The sequence below is a fragment of the Megascapheus bottae genome, chromosome 21, assembly GCF_031878675.1.
Source record: "Megascapheus bottae isolate mThoBot1 chromosome 21, mThoBot2.hap1, whole genome shotgun sequence".
NCBI classification, from domain to species: domain Eukaryota; kingdom Metazoa; phylum Chordata; class Mammalia; order Rodentia; family Geomyidae; genus Megascapheus; species Megascapheus bottae.
The window spans coordinates 29,568,209-29,580,819 of NC_143529.1; the positions used below are offsets into that span (position 1 = coordinate 29,568,209).

A 12,611-nucleotide genomic window follows, 5' to 3' on the forward strand; every position below is an offset into this window, starting at 1 on the left:
AGGGGAATCTGCATTGGTTCTATACCTTATGGTAAATAATGCTGCAATGAAGATAGTTATGCTGGTAGCATTAGTATGGTCTTGTTTGTGATCATTTGGGTAAATGTTACAAAGTTCAGAAGTGGGATTTCTGGGTCATAGGGGAGCTCTATGTTTAGTCTTTTGAGGAATCTCCATACTGCTTTCTAGAGTGGTTGACCACTTTTCATTCTTACCAACAGTGTGGTAGTGATCCCTCCTGGCCACATCCCTGCCAGCATCTGCTGTTATTAGATTTCTTGATCATGGCCATTCTAACTGGGTGAGGTGGAATCTCAAAGTTGTTTTTATTTGCATTTCTTATATGGCCAGATACGTTGAACATTTCCTCATGTCTATTGGCCTTTCTCATTTTCTCTTCAGAGAAGTCTCTTTAAGTTTTTAGTTCACTTAGGAATTGGGTGGTTGCTTTTTTGAGGATTTGGGAGATTCCAAGAACATTTTAGGTGTGGGGTGCTTGTCCATTGTATAGTTAGTGAAAATCTTCTCCCAATCGGTGGGCTTCCTATTTATCTTGCTAGCTATGTTCTTTGCCATGCAGAAAATCTGCTGTTTAATGCAATCCCATTTGTCAAGTTTTTAAAAAATTTGTTGTGATTCTGATTCTTTATTAAGAAAGTTTTGATGAGCCAAGGAGCCCTAGCATTTCTCCTAGTCTTTAATAATGCTCATTAAAACATAAGAAGTCTTCAAGTGCAAATTTCCAAAGAAGAGTATGTCTACTGCCATTCAAGGCAAAAGGGGACTTCAATGTTGAGTAGACCTCAGTGTTGAGTGATGTCACAACAAGCTCAAAATTCTTAGCACATTGGGCATGTTTAAACTAGGTTCTTTCCAATGTGTTGCCTACCAGCCAAGATATTTGTCCTGCATGAAGCCACTGGACAATTTAGCACAGGGTGAACCAGAAGCGTTGTTTATCACTGCAGCTATGGTGAAGCGACTGTATTTCCACAAAAACCTTATAAAGATCTAGGAATTCATTTCAGTGCTGAATTAGTCTGGTTTCAAAAATCAATCACCTGACTGTATTAGAATCATGTGGGCCGAAATAGCATTATAGTGGTTAGGGAAAATATTGAGAGAAGTATTCCTTACAGAGATGTTACTCGTGTTGGAAATTAGTTTACATGTGTAAAACCATGCCTCCAGTCCAGCTTTTCAATGGCTAACTGGAGATGGAGTCTGGCAGACTTTTCTGCTAGTACTGGGTTTAAACTACCATCCTTTGATCCAAGCTTCTAGAATAGCTAGGACTACAGATAGGAGCAACTGGCACCAGGCTTAAAGAGAATTACTTCTGTTTACATTTTATTTCCATGCCTACTAGTGTTTGACTCTTTTCTAGTTCCATTTCCTTGTTTTGAGATGCCTATCCAATTAAAAGTTTTACTTGGTTAAATCTGCCCCATTCCCTATCCCACCAACATTGCCCTTAAAAATGTTTCCCTTCAAAAGGATGGACCTAGAACAAATCATGCTAAGGTCAGCCAAGCTCAGAGAGACAAACAGACCATATTTTCTCCGATGTGTGGATGCTGGGACTAAATACAACTATACAACTGGAAGAGATAACCTCTACAGGACTCGAAGGCATACACACACACACACACACACACACACACACACACACACACACACACACAGAGTCAGATTAAAGGAGGTTACCCTATGGGGAGAGACAAAAAGGTGTAACTTCTCTGAACATTTAAAATGCTGTTTATTGAAATGAACCCCAGGAAATTGAACTATGTCTTTTGTTGTTATCATTGTTGTTACTGCTATTTGTGATGATGGTAGTGTTCATTTTTCCTGTTTTTTTTTCTTTTCATTTATGGAGTTAAAATGATGCAGAAAGGGAGGGAAGAAGGATGAACAAATGCAGGCATGGCATTCACTGTGTGGAATAATGATCTACCTTGTGGACATGGAGGGGAGGGGAAACATGGGGATAAGCAAAGGAAAGTGTGGCATTGTCCAAAAAATGAAACATACTCATTACCTATCTCATGAGATGGTAGTTCCTTTGCACAACATCTCAATAAAATTGGTTTAAAAAGTTTCCGTTCAATTTATATAACTTGTTTTAAAAATCTACATTTTTATTCACTAGACACTATGTTGAAAACTTGTAGAGGAGGAGAATCATGGGGGAAAAACTGGGAGAAAATGAGGACAGAGATGAAGTGTCCAAAAAGAAATATACTCATTATCTGACTTATGTGACATCACCTTTATAAAAAAATATATACATATATATAATGGAAATAAAGAAAGAAAAGAAACTTGGAGGACTGAATGGCAGCCCAAGTAAAAAACTCTGCAAAATCTCAAACATGACCAGTTATAGAAGAGTGACGTTATAGTGAAGAGTGACTGACAGGCTGTTGGAAAGTCACCTACAGTGATGAAGGCTGAGGGACAATAATGCCTCAGAGCCCTAGAATTTCATCATGAGATGGGGGACAATAATAGCAGCAAATTCTACTTGGAGGCCTGGGGAAAAGCAAATATTTTACAAGCTAACATTTCACTAACCTCTTTCACCAGCAAGTTTTCTGCTCTCTGCTCTGCGTCTTCAGGGACTGTGGAGTACAATGTTCGGATATCCCAAGAAACTGTGGCTGTCTGAGAGGAAAAATGGGAAGCATTAAGATGACTGAAAAGTACAGAGCACACTAGTATACTAAAAAAGCAAGAGGTAGCTGTCTTCAATCTTGTGGCTCATGTCTGTCATCCTAGCTACTCAGAAGGCTGAAGTCTGAGGATCTCAGTTTTGAAACCAGCCCAGGCAGAAGTTTGTGAGATATTTACCTTCAGTTGGAAGTGGAGCTGTGGCTCAAGTAGTAGAGCACCATTCTTGAGCAAAAACGCCACATAACAGTGCAAGGCCATGAATTGGCCTATACACATACAAGATAGGGAAATTTTTATTCTTACTGATTTAATCTTTACAAACAAGATTGGAGGATACCTTTCCATGCACACTACTAGCTTTATTTGTAGTTACAACTGTCTTATCAGGGCTGCTGGTAATGTCGATTTGTGAGTACAGTGTAACTTGATCATTCTCACCCCTTTTTAAGCATCTTTCCCGATCTCTCCCGATCCTATCCATCCCCTCAAATTATCTGGTTCCATTTTCTCATATGAGTATTTTCATATGATTAGGACCTGGAATCCTTTATTAAAATCAATGCTGCTATTCTTGCTAAGCTAAATGTGAAATGAGGGCCAACATAACAAAAGTAATGTTAGTTGATCTGATTGTCAGTATCTCCTTATCAAGGTGTGTGTGTGTGTGTGTGTGTGTGTGTGTGTGTGTGTGTGTGTGTGTGGTCACAGTTGGGGATAAAAAAATGTTCAATAAATTGGGACCCTAACAGCATAACTCATAACTCATTTTTAATGCTAGTTTTCCTGAAATAAGCAAACTGTTTTCCCAATAACATTCTCCTAGATGAACATAAAGGGATGTATAAAGTACCTCTTGAGATCTGTAGAATACAATTTTGTTGGTTCTTTCTTTTAAAAATTAATTAGTGATTTATTAATACTTCACATGGTTATTTGGGGTTTAAGTGTAAGGCCTCACATTTGCTAGGCAAGTACTCTATCACTAAAGCTACATCTCCAATCTTTTTTTTTCTTTAATTGTACAAAATGAAACTATTGTGGTAGCATATAACTGGAATCTCAGCTACTTGAGAGGTGGACACAGAAGGAATGTCAGAAGCTGGCCTGGCTGACAAAGTTAACAAGATACAAAATAAAAGACTGACAATGTGGCTCTAGTGGTAGAATACAGGTCCAATGTAATCATGTTATAGGTTGATCTAAGCAAAAAATAAACATAATGGGTTTTTGTGTGAGGTTTTCATACATCATAGATGTCATACAATACACATCACTCATATTCACAGGCTCCCATTACCGTTTCCTTGCTTGCTTATAACTTCCTGAGTAGTCACCCTTTCATAATTACATTTTGTTTTTAAAGATACTGAATATGAGACAACATTATTTGTCTTTTATTTAACATGAAGATTTCCAGTTCTACCCATTTCTCTGCAAATGATGTAGTTTAATTCTCTTTTAGGGCTGACTAATACCTCATATTGTGCTTAAATCCATCTATTAGTTGGTGGCTCTTAAGGTAATCCTGTAAGATGTTTATTTTGAATTATGCCATAATAAACACAGCTGTGTAGATATCTGAGCTGCAGGCTAAGATAATGGTTCCACTGAGATATACTTCCACAAGAGTAGATATAAGGGTTCATCATTCTCCTATATCCTTGACTGTGTTTCTTTCCTCTTTATGTGTCTTCAGTTCCATCAAGCTAGAATGAAGTTTGCTTTTGCCTAAAGCAGTGAGTTTGCATCACCAGCCATCAGCATCCCAAAATCTGCATAACATTCAGAATACCCATCATAAGCCCACATCACAAAACCTTCAGAAAGCTCAAGACAAGGTTCTTTTAAATGAGTCCAGTTACAGTTAATAAAGATTAATGGGTGGAACAGAAGAGAATCTCAAGGCCCATTGTGCACTTTGGAAATGGGTATGGTATAGGTGAAGGGATTTTCGGCTTCTGATTTCACACCTGTTGCCTACAGCTCTACCACGAGTCACGTGGCAATTGGCATTCCATCACTTCCAACCCCAAACTTGTATTTTTCTGTCCTTTCCTCCTCATACAAACTCTATGACAGCACACATCTTGGTCAGTTGTCCTTGTTAGAAGCTCAGTGCCATGTTGGGTGCTTAACTGATTTTCTTTTGAAGTGTTTTTTTGGTATGTATGAGTATACATATATGTGGTTAGTGTGAGACTGTGCAACTATGTGAACATGTTTGTTCGTGGTATGTAAGAGGGCCAGTATGACTGAGTGCGCATGTGTGAGAAAGCGTAATGTTATAAATGCCCATGTGTTTTAGGTGTGTGTTTGGGTTGAGTGTGTGATCCTACATAAGTGTGTGTATGCATGTCTATGTGTCTATGTGTGCAGTCTAAATCATCCAGGCATGTGACATGTGTATTAACATGTAGATATGTCTGAAAGCATGTGATACATGAATGTGCATCACGTGTGTATATGCATGCATAGACATTTTGGGAAGTGCTGGGTTCACTTTATGAAAGAGGAAGACTGTCCTGTGACTAACACGGTTAGAGACTAAAAAACAATGAGAAAACTGGGCTATGGATGCAACGAGTAGAAAGATGAGTGCTCAGCCTTAAACCAGCTGTGCCAAGCTCTCTGTGTTGCTGAGCACTCCCCAGTATTTCATGGCAGTGGAAGAGGAGGGTTTGAAAGATTCCAAACTAAGGACAGACATAGGGAACAAGTGTGTGACACTTAGATGGACTGAAATGTGGCTTTATCCTGAACATTAGCATGATGGAGCTCAGTTAAATTTTGTTGAGTCTTTCCAAGTTTTTCTGAATTTCTTCCTTCAAGTTGCTTCTTTTATGGTATGCATGCCTATCATATGTTACTTATTTCAGTCATGATTTTTTTATGTTAATGGAACATTTGTTTTTTTTAAAAAAACAAAAGATTTTTATAAAGTTACAGCTTTAAAACCTGTGGTACTTTTCTGCTTATTTCTGTTTTCTTTGGCATCTCTCTGTGGGGAAGCAAAAATAAACTGATCAAATAATTAGCATAAAGAATCACATTCGTAAAGGTTATTAATATGGTTACGAAGAATTTCTTTTCTGAGAAATAGATGCTTTCAGCCCACTACAAATTGTCTTGGCCACAACAGACTTCCTGTTCTCTTTTATAAACCTCAGCTCAACCATGAGTACAGTTCACTAGCATGAAACGGATCTGAGACTCTACTGGCAGTTGATCAAACTTCTCTTTTGGTGGAAAGTTTTATAAGGAGCTTATTGTGCAAAGATTTGGGTGTTTGCAAACAAAAACCTTCACGAATTGATGCCTGCAGGCTGCTGTTTGATAGATATTCAGACACCTTCAGCTGCAGTCCTGTCACTTTCTGGTTCCCTCTATGTCTCACTGGGTAGTCGGGTTTGCCGTAGCAACCATTCTGCTGGATCCAACGACAACAGAAGGCTTCCATCTAAGCACTTCTAAGGCCATCTCTCAATTGGTCAAAGGCCACTGTCAAAGTCTGAGATGTTTTTTTTTCCCTTTCATAGAGGCTGAGAAAGCTTCCTCTGGCAGTATTATGGGTCTAGCTGTTCAAAACCCAAGTCAGAAATCATGACTTTCTGGGTTATCAATGAGGTCTGAAAAGTCAACATCCTCACATGGGGAGCTTACTACATACTCCGTGATAAATTCTGGCCTACACATTTATCTAAAGCGTGATGTTCATTGACCCTGATGCTTATTTGTTTAGAAAGGACCCATTATGTCAGTTGCTCAGAAAAGCATTCCTATGGTCACATTCAGAAGAGGAATACCGCGGTGTTTTGACTAGGTGAGAATATCTTGAACATCTTCATTCTCCTATAATGTCCCTTCTTATTTTACTGAAAAGAAAGGAAAATATAGAACCAGCTGTTGTCCATAACTGAGCCAAGTCAAGCAAGAGACTTAGCTGTGATAATATTTCAGTATAGAACAAGTATTTACATACTTAAGGAAGAAGTTCAAAGGTTTTTTTTTTTTAATGCTTAGACCAGTGAACTACCTCTAATTTTTTGACTCACTTTCTAGGCTCCAAGATATATATCAACATCTCTAAAGGAGATATTCTCTTGTCACAAAAAATTAGTAGTTGTTTTAACTATAAAAATTTATAAGGTATAGTAGGATAATGTGATATAAGGATGAAGTACATAGACATCAGGGTTTTAGCATTTCTATTTCTTTAAACATTAATTTTTTGATTAACATGTGACCACTGTACTGTCTACATACATAAAACGGTGAGCATGCACAGAAACAAAGATATACTAGTATGGGTCCTTGGTAAGAACTCAGAGCTGTGGTTTGAGCACTGGAAAGGTCAACGGAAGGGGCCTATCTGGAGAGTGACACCTGTGGAGATGGAGCTAAGACAATGGCCTTGTCCATCATACAGGACCCTTTGGCTCTTTCAATATGCCTGGCCACATTCCCCTTTTTACCTTAAGCCTAGGCCTGCCAAGGCTCTTTCTCCCACACCTTTCGGACAATCCCTTCCTTTTCTTCACAGCTCAGGTTTCACTTAGGTATTTGCTCTTTTGACTTATTTTTATCTTTTCTTTTCTTTTTTCTTTTTTGCTGGTCCTGGGCTCGAACTCTGGGCCTATGTGCTTTCCCTAAGATTCACTTCTGGCTTTTTCTATGATTAACTGGAGATAATATTCTCATAGACTTTCCTGCCTCCGATCTGAGCCTTCAGTGTAGCTAGGACTAGACTTGTGAGCTACCAGCACCTTAGCGTCTGTTCCTTTTCAAAAGCTTTGGTTTATGCCATTTGCATTTCTTTTTTTCTACATTTACTCCCTGTCATATATATGAATATAAGAGTTTAGCCATAGAACATTTTAGATTCCAAAGCTATGCTGCTGACTACTTTTCTATGAGGTTTTTGTTCTGTATGAGCAAACTACAAGAAATCTGTTTTGGAAATAAAATATAAAATTCATAAAGCAAGTTTTGCCATATTCCTTATGGTTCCTTTGGTATGTTTTAATTTTTGTAAAGAAGTCCTTGAGTACTGACATAGCTCTTGATAAACCACCTTATTTAAAATGAAAACTTAAAAACATAGAATTTTGAAATAGAACCAGAATAAAAGACACTAGTTTAAAGTACACATTTCAATGTGTTTCCAGCATAGTCACAGTTGTGGAATCCTCATCACTATTTAATTTGTAATACTTTCCTATCAGCCATCAAAGAAACTCCATGTCCACTTGTGTTCACTAAAGCATTTCCCCCCTTTCTCCTCTGCCCCAAGCAAACACTGCTTTCTGTCTCTATAGATTTCCTATTCTGGACATTTCCTACAAGTAGAATCAAACTATATTTAACTGGCTTCTTTCACCTAGCATAATATATTTAAGGTTTAGCCAAGTTGAAGCCTATATGGAATAATTCATTCCTTTTTATGATGGAATAACAATATCTGTGCCATACATGTATGCACCATATTTTGGTTATCTATTTATCAGGTGATGGACCTTTTAGACCTATGCTTGGGTGAATTCCATGCCCAAGTCTTTGTCTGGGCACACACTTTAGTGTATCAAGCTCTAAATAACCTCCACATCTTTGCACTGAAGTGAAACAAGCAACTAGAACTGCTTTGCTGCACTACCCAAAACCATCACTTACTGTGGGACCCAGAGGAGTTGACACTACCTCTAAGTAGTGCCCTTATTTTTCTATGAAGCCTCTAGTCCACACCCTGCTGTTGAGAAAGAAATGAGGAGTCAGATTCAAGGTATTTGTGTTTGCTTTTCATCCTCACAGGTGTTCCTTGGCCAAGAACCTGTCTACATCTTTGCTTTATTTGTTTGCAAATGAGAGAATTATTATGACTTGGAATTTAATTTTTAATGACTATTACTTAGCTTTTGAATTGCAATTACAGTGATCTTGCATAAACATTATGAGCTGTTGAAAGTTTGCTTTCCAGACTCAAATCCACAGATGTAAAAGAATGGAAATTCCAATACAATGTGAAGCTATGGCTCAAACAAACATCAAAAACTCATGGCTTTAACACTTCAAACATGCTAACCATTCTGCTTCCTCTCCTCCAGTGAGCCATGCGGTTGAATCTGGAAGTCCCCTAACGCCTGTTACTTTTAATAGCTGAAAATCTACTAGGAAAAGAGCAAGCCCTTGGTTTCCTATGAAATCTGCCATTCACTCAGATTGAATGAGTCAGCCAGTGACAATGGGAGGATGAATGTGAGAGTCCTTTGTGCTGGTTTGCTAGGAAGATTGCTCTTAAGGAGAATGTAGCTCCCTTGACAGGCTCTTTCAGAGGTCTGACTTTAAAATGTCTTGCTCAGTGTTGATAGTTCAGCTGTTGAGCTATAAGCATTATGTTTTTACTGGTGTATATTATATATAGGTATCTTGATAAAGATGTGTAGCTCACCAAAGATGATTCATGAGGCTATACTCAAATAAAAGAATTATTTTTTTCCCTCAGTTGAGTGGATCAACAAGATGTGGTATTTATACACAATGGAATTCTATGCTGCTGTCAGAAAGAATGACATCACCCCATTTGTAAGGAAATGGAAAGACTTAGAAAAAGTCATATTAAGCGAAGTAAGCCAGACTCAAAGGAACATAGGCTCAATGGTTTCCCTCATTTGTCATAATCAGTAGAAACCTTGGGCTCTCCTAGCAGAGCTTTACAATAGAACAAAACCTAGATACATTAGGCCAAATAGTATGACACTAAATGTAAGGACCTCCAGGATAAGGAAACAAAAGCCATATAATGAGTGACTGTTGTCCTTAATGTATGATGTTATCGCTCATCTCTTTTGCCATCCCTTGGTTATGTCATATTATTACAATATTTCACCTTATTATCTGATATATTTTATGTGTGCTTAATTGATTATTTGAAATTGGATAGGAAAGGGGGAAATCAAGATGAGCCGGGGGAGGGTGGGAGGGAAATGGGGACCATGTCATGAGAAAGGGTATCAATGCTTGTGAAGTAATGCACCTTCTATCTGGTGAATATAATGTAACCCTTCTATTAATCACAATTAAAAATTATAAATTTTTAAAAATTCAATGTAGTGTGGGTGGTACTGCAAAACAGTACTCTTGGTATTCTCGGCATTCAGACCTGTGAACTTTCCTATTGAAGGTTTTGTAACTTTCAGAAATGATTCTAACTCAGACTCTTTGAATCTCTGGCTTATCAAGAAATGCAGTTCTGCCTTTCTCACATTGTGTTCTGCTATCTTTTTTTACTAGCTTGTTCTTAAGGTGAATTATTTAAGAATGTGATTCATTGTGTCCTTGAAACTGTTCCCTCAGCTCTTATTCTTCCTAACCTTCCTCACTGACTGAGTCACATGGTGATGACTCATTGCTTTATTTTCTGGTCCATTTCCCTCACTACCAGCTTCCAAATAGAAAAGATGAGAACAAGAGTAGCAAATATGATCGTTTCTGGATTGCACAAGTTAATACATGCACATTTGTTAAAATCAGTACAATGCAAGAGTCTCCACCTGGAATATCAAGAAAAAGGAAAACACTCTATCAGGTCTTTAACTAAGAAGATATTCTATATTCAATGTTTGCCAATCTCCATTGAATGCTCATGATATTCACATATGGATTGTACTCTCCTTTGCCTAATTACTGAAAAGTAACGAAAGAAAACAAGTAACAGAAAGCAAATAAATGAAAGCTATACATTAATGTCAGTGGAGGGAAGGTAACCCTGATTGATATCAGCAATGTGCTAGGTACTCTACTAGATAAAATGAGCATTTGGAAGAAGGGATGGGGTTCTTAATGCTGTTTTATTTTTACCTTATAAGATGAATTGTACCAGCACAATCACAGATAATGAGTTTCTTAGCTCCAAGCAAAGCCAATTATTTCATTCTTGTTTTTTTCCTCATGAATTACATTTCAGAATGATCTTTGCTTCATCAAGGTGCACAAAGTCATGTCTGAAAATTATAACCTTTGGGTTTCAAAAAGAAAATTCACCAAGTAAATACTAATTTTGTATCTGCTTTGTGCCAAGTAATACATTAGATACTGCCATCTAACAATGATCAACCTGATGACATCTCAATCTTGATGGAGGAGATAATCTAGTGTTAAAAATTAAAAAAAAAATCCAAAGAACAAAAATGTCCCACAGTGATACCTGAGTGAAAAAACAAACAGGTCTTTCCACAAGTAACCAGTGGTATCAAGAGATCACTCAGGAGGCTTGGAGCATGGCCTAGAGGTAGAGTGGCTGCCTAATAAGCACAAAGCCACACACACAGAAAAAGCTGGAGGTGGTACTGTGTCTCAAGTGGCAGAATACTAGCCTTGAGAAAACTCAAGGTCAGTGCCACAGCCTTGAGTTCAAGCCTCAGGACTGGCAAAAAATAAAATGCATTCGGAGTGAGGCAGTAATAACTCAGGGTGGAAATGAGCAGTTTAGAAGACAGGACTGCTTCTTTGAAGAGATGACATCTGAACTGAGTCATGTATGGAGCCCAGGAACTGGACATGTGAGAATAGGCCCTACAAAGGCGACAAGTTTGGCAAGTGCAGGAACAGAACACTGCAGGTATGCTATGTGATACAGCAGGACAATAGTGAAGAGCCTGGATTTGACCCCTAAAGGTTTTAACCAGAAGCATTACATTATTTGATCTGTGTTTCTAAAAGCTTCTTTGGTGGACTGAATCAAAGCAGAACAAAGGAGAAAGCTGGAAGACCAGAGAGAAAGCTGGGGAAGTCTAGGCAAGAAATGGTCATGGGAGAATGGACTAGCCAAGTGGGTAGAGTGAATTTCTAATATATGTAGTAGGAGAATACTACCTTGGCAAATAGGCATCTCCTTTTGGGTGCACTGATTGGCAGATACAGCTCTTGTTCCTTGGTGTCTCTTAACCACAGCAACTTCCTCAACTGTACTCCTCATCCATATTAGGGCACAAGCCTCTGAAGTGCAAGGCTCTCTCCATTTCCTCCTCAGCCTCATTCTTTTACTTGTCTAAGAAGTGCTGTTCTATATTCAGAACCTTGTGGGTGCTGAATAAATATTGATTAAACAAACGAAGTAATGAATCATTTCTGCAGTACATGTGGGTGCTTGGAATTATGGAAACATGGCAGTGGGCTGGATCCTCCAATCTGGAGAGCAGAAGCTGGATTCCCACTGGTGGCAAGTGTAGGGAAGTTCTTTTAACTCCTGAAGGTTCTTAGGATAGTCCTGGTCATTCTGATGTCACTTCCCCTGCCTGAGTGATGCAGGAACCAAGGAAAGTATATATGTGCTGAGTGCATAGCAGGCAGGTTGCTTTGGGTAAGCTACCTCTAAGCTCTGACAGCATTTAATGTTAGAAAAGTTAGAGCAGTATCTTATAATTCACAAAGATGGTGAAACAAATCCCACACCTTCCCTCTATAAATACAGCTCTACTGTGCGATTAGCCAGCTTTTCCTGAACAGAATCAGAGAATAAGTATTTAAAAACTGGTATCTCGGGGCTGGGAGTTTGGCCTAGTGGTTGAGTTCTTGCCTAGCATGCACGAAGACCCGGGTTCGATTCCTCGGTACCACATATATAGAAAAAAGCCAGAAGTGGTGCTGAGGCTCAAGTGGTAGAGCTCTAGCCTTGAGAAAGTCCAAGGACAGTGCTCAGGCCTTGAGCTCAAGCCCAGGACTGGCAAAAAAAAAACCTGGTATCTCCCTCTTAAATGCTAGGACTTGTTACAGGTCTGTTTCTTCATCATAGGAAACAGGAAAATAAATAGATATAACTTTGCTTCTGGATGCTAAACTTGGAATTCTAGATCAGTCCCCCTTATTATGAATTTTTTTCTTCAACTACTTAAACACGTTTAAAGAATCTGTATCTCATGGGACACACAAAAACAGCAGCATGC

General features: G+C 38.5%; 1 protein-coding gene across 3 annotated transcripts in view; it reads right to left on the bottom strand.

Annotated features, from left to right (window-relative positions):
• Dock10 (dedicator of cytokinesis 10) overlaps window positions 1-12,611 on the bottom strand; it is a 199,647-nt gene that overhangs the window by 133,319 nt on the left and 53,717 nt on the right. For all 3 annotated transcript variants that reach the window (XM_090354914.1, XM_090354915.1, XM_090354916.1), the window contains exon 3: window positions 2,578-2,667. In XM_090354914.1, the coding sequence (XP_090211040.1) occupies window positions 2,578-2,667 (90 nt within the window). The remainder of the gene's footprint in view (window positions 1-2,577; window positions 2,668-12,611) is intronic.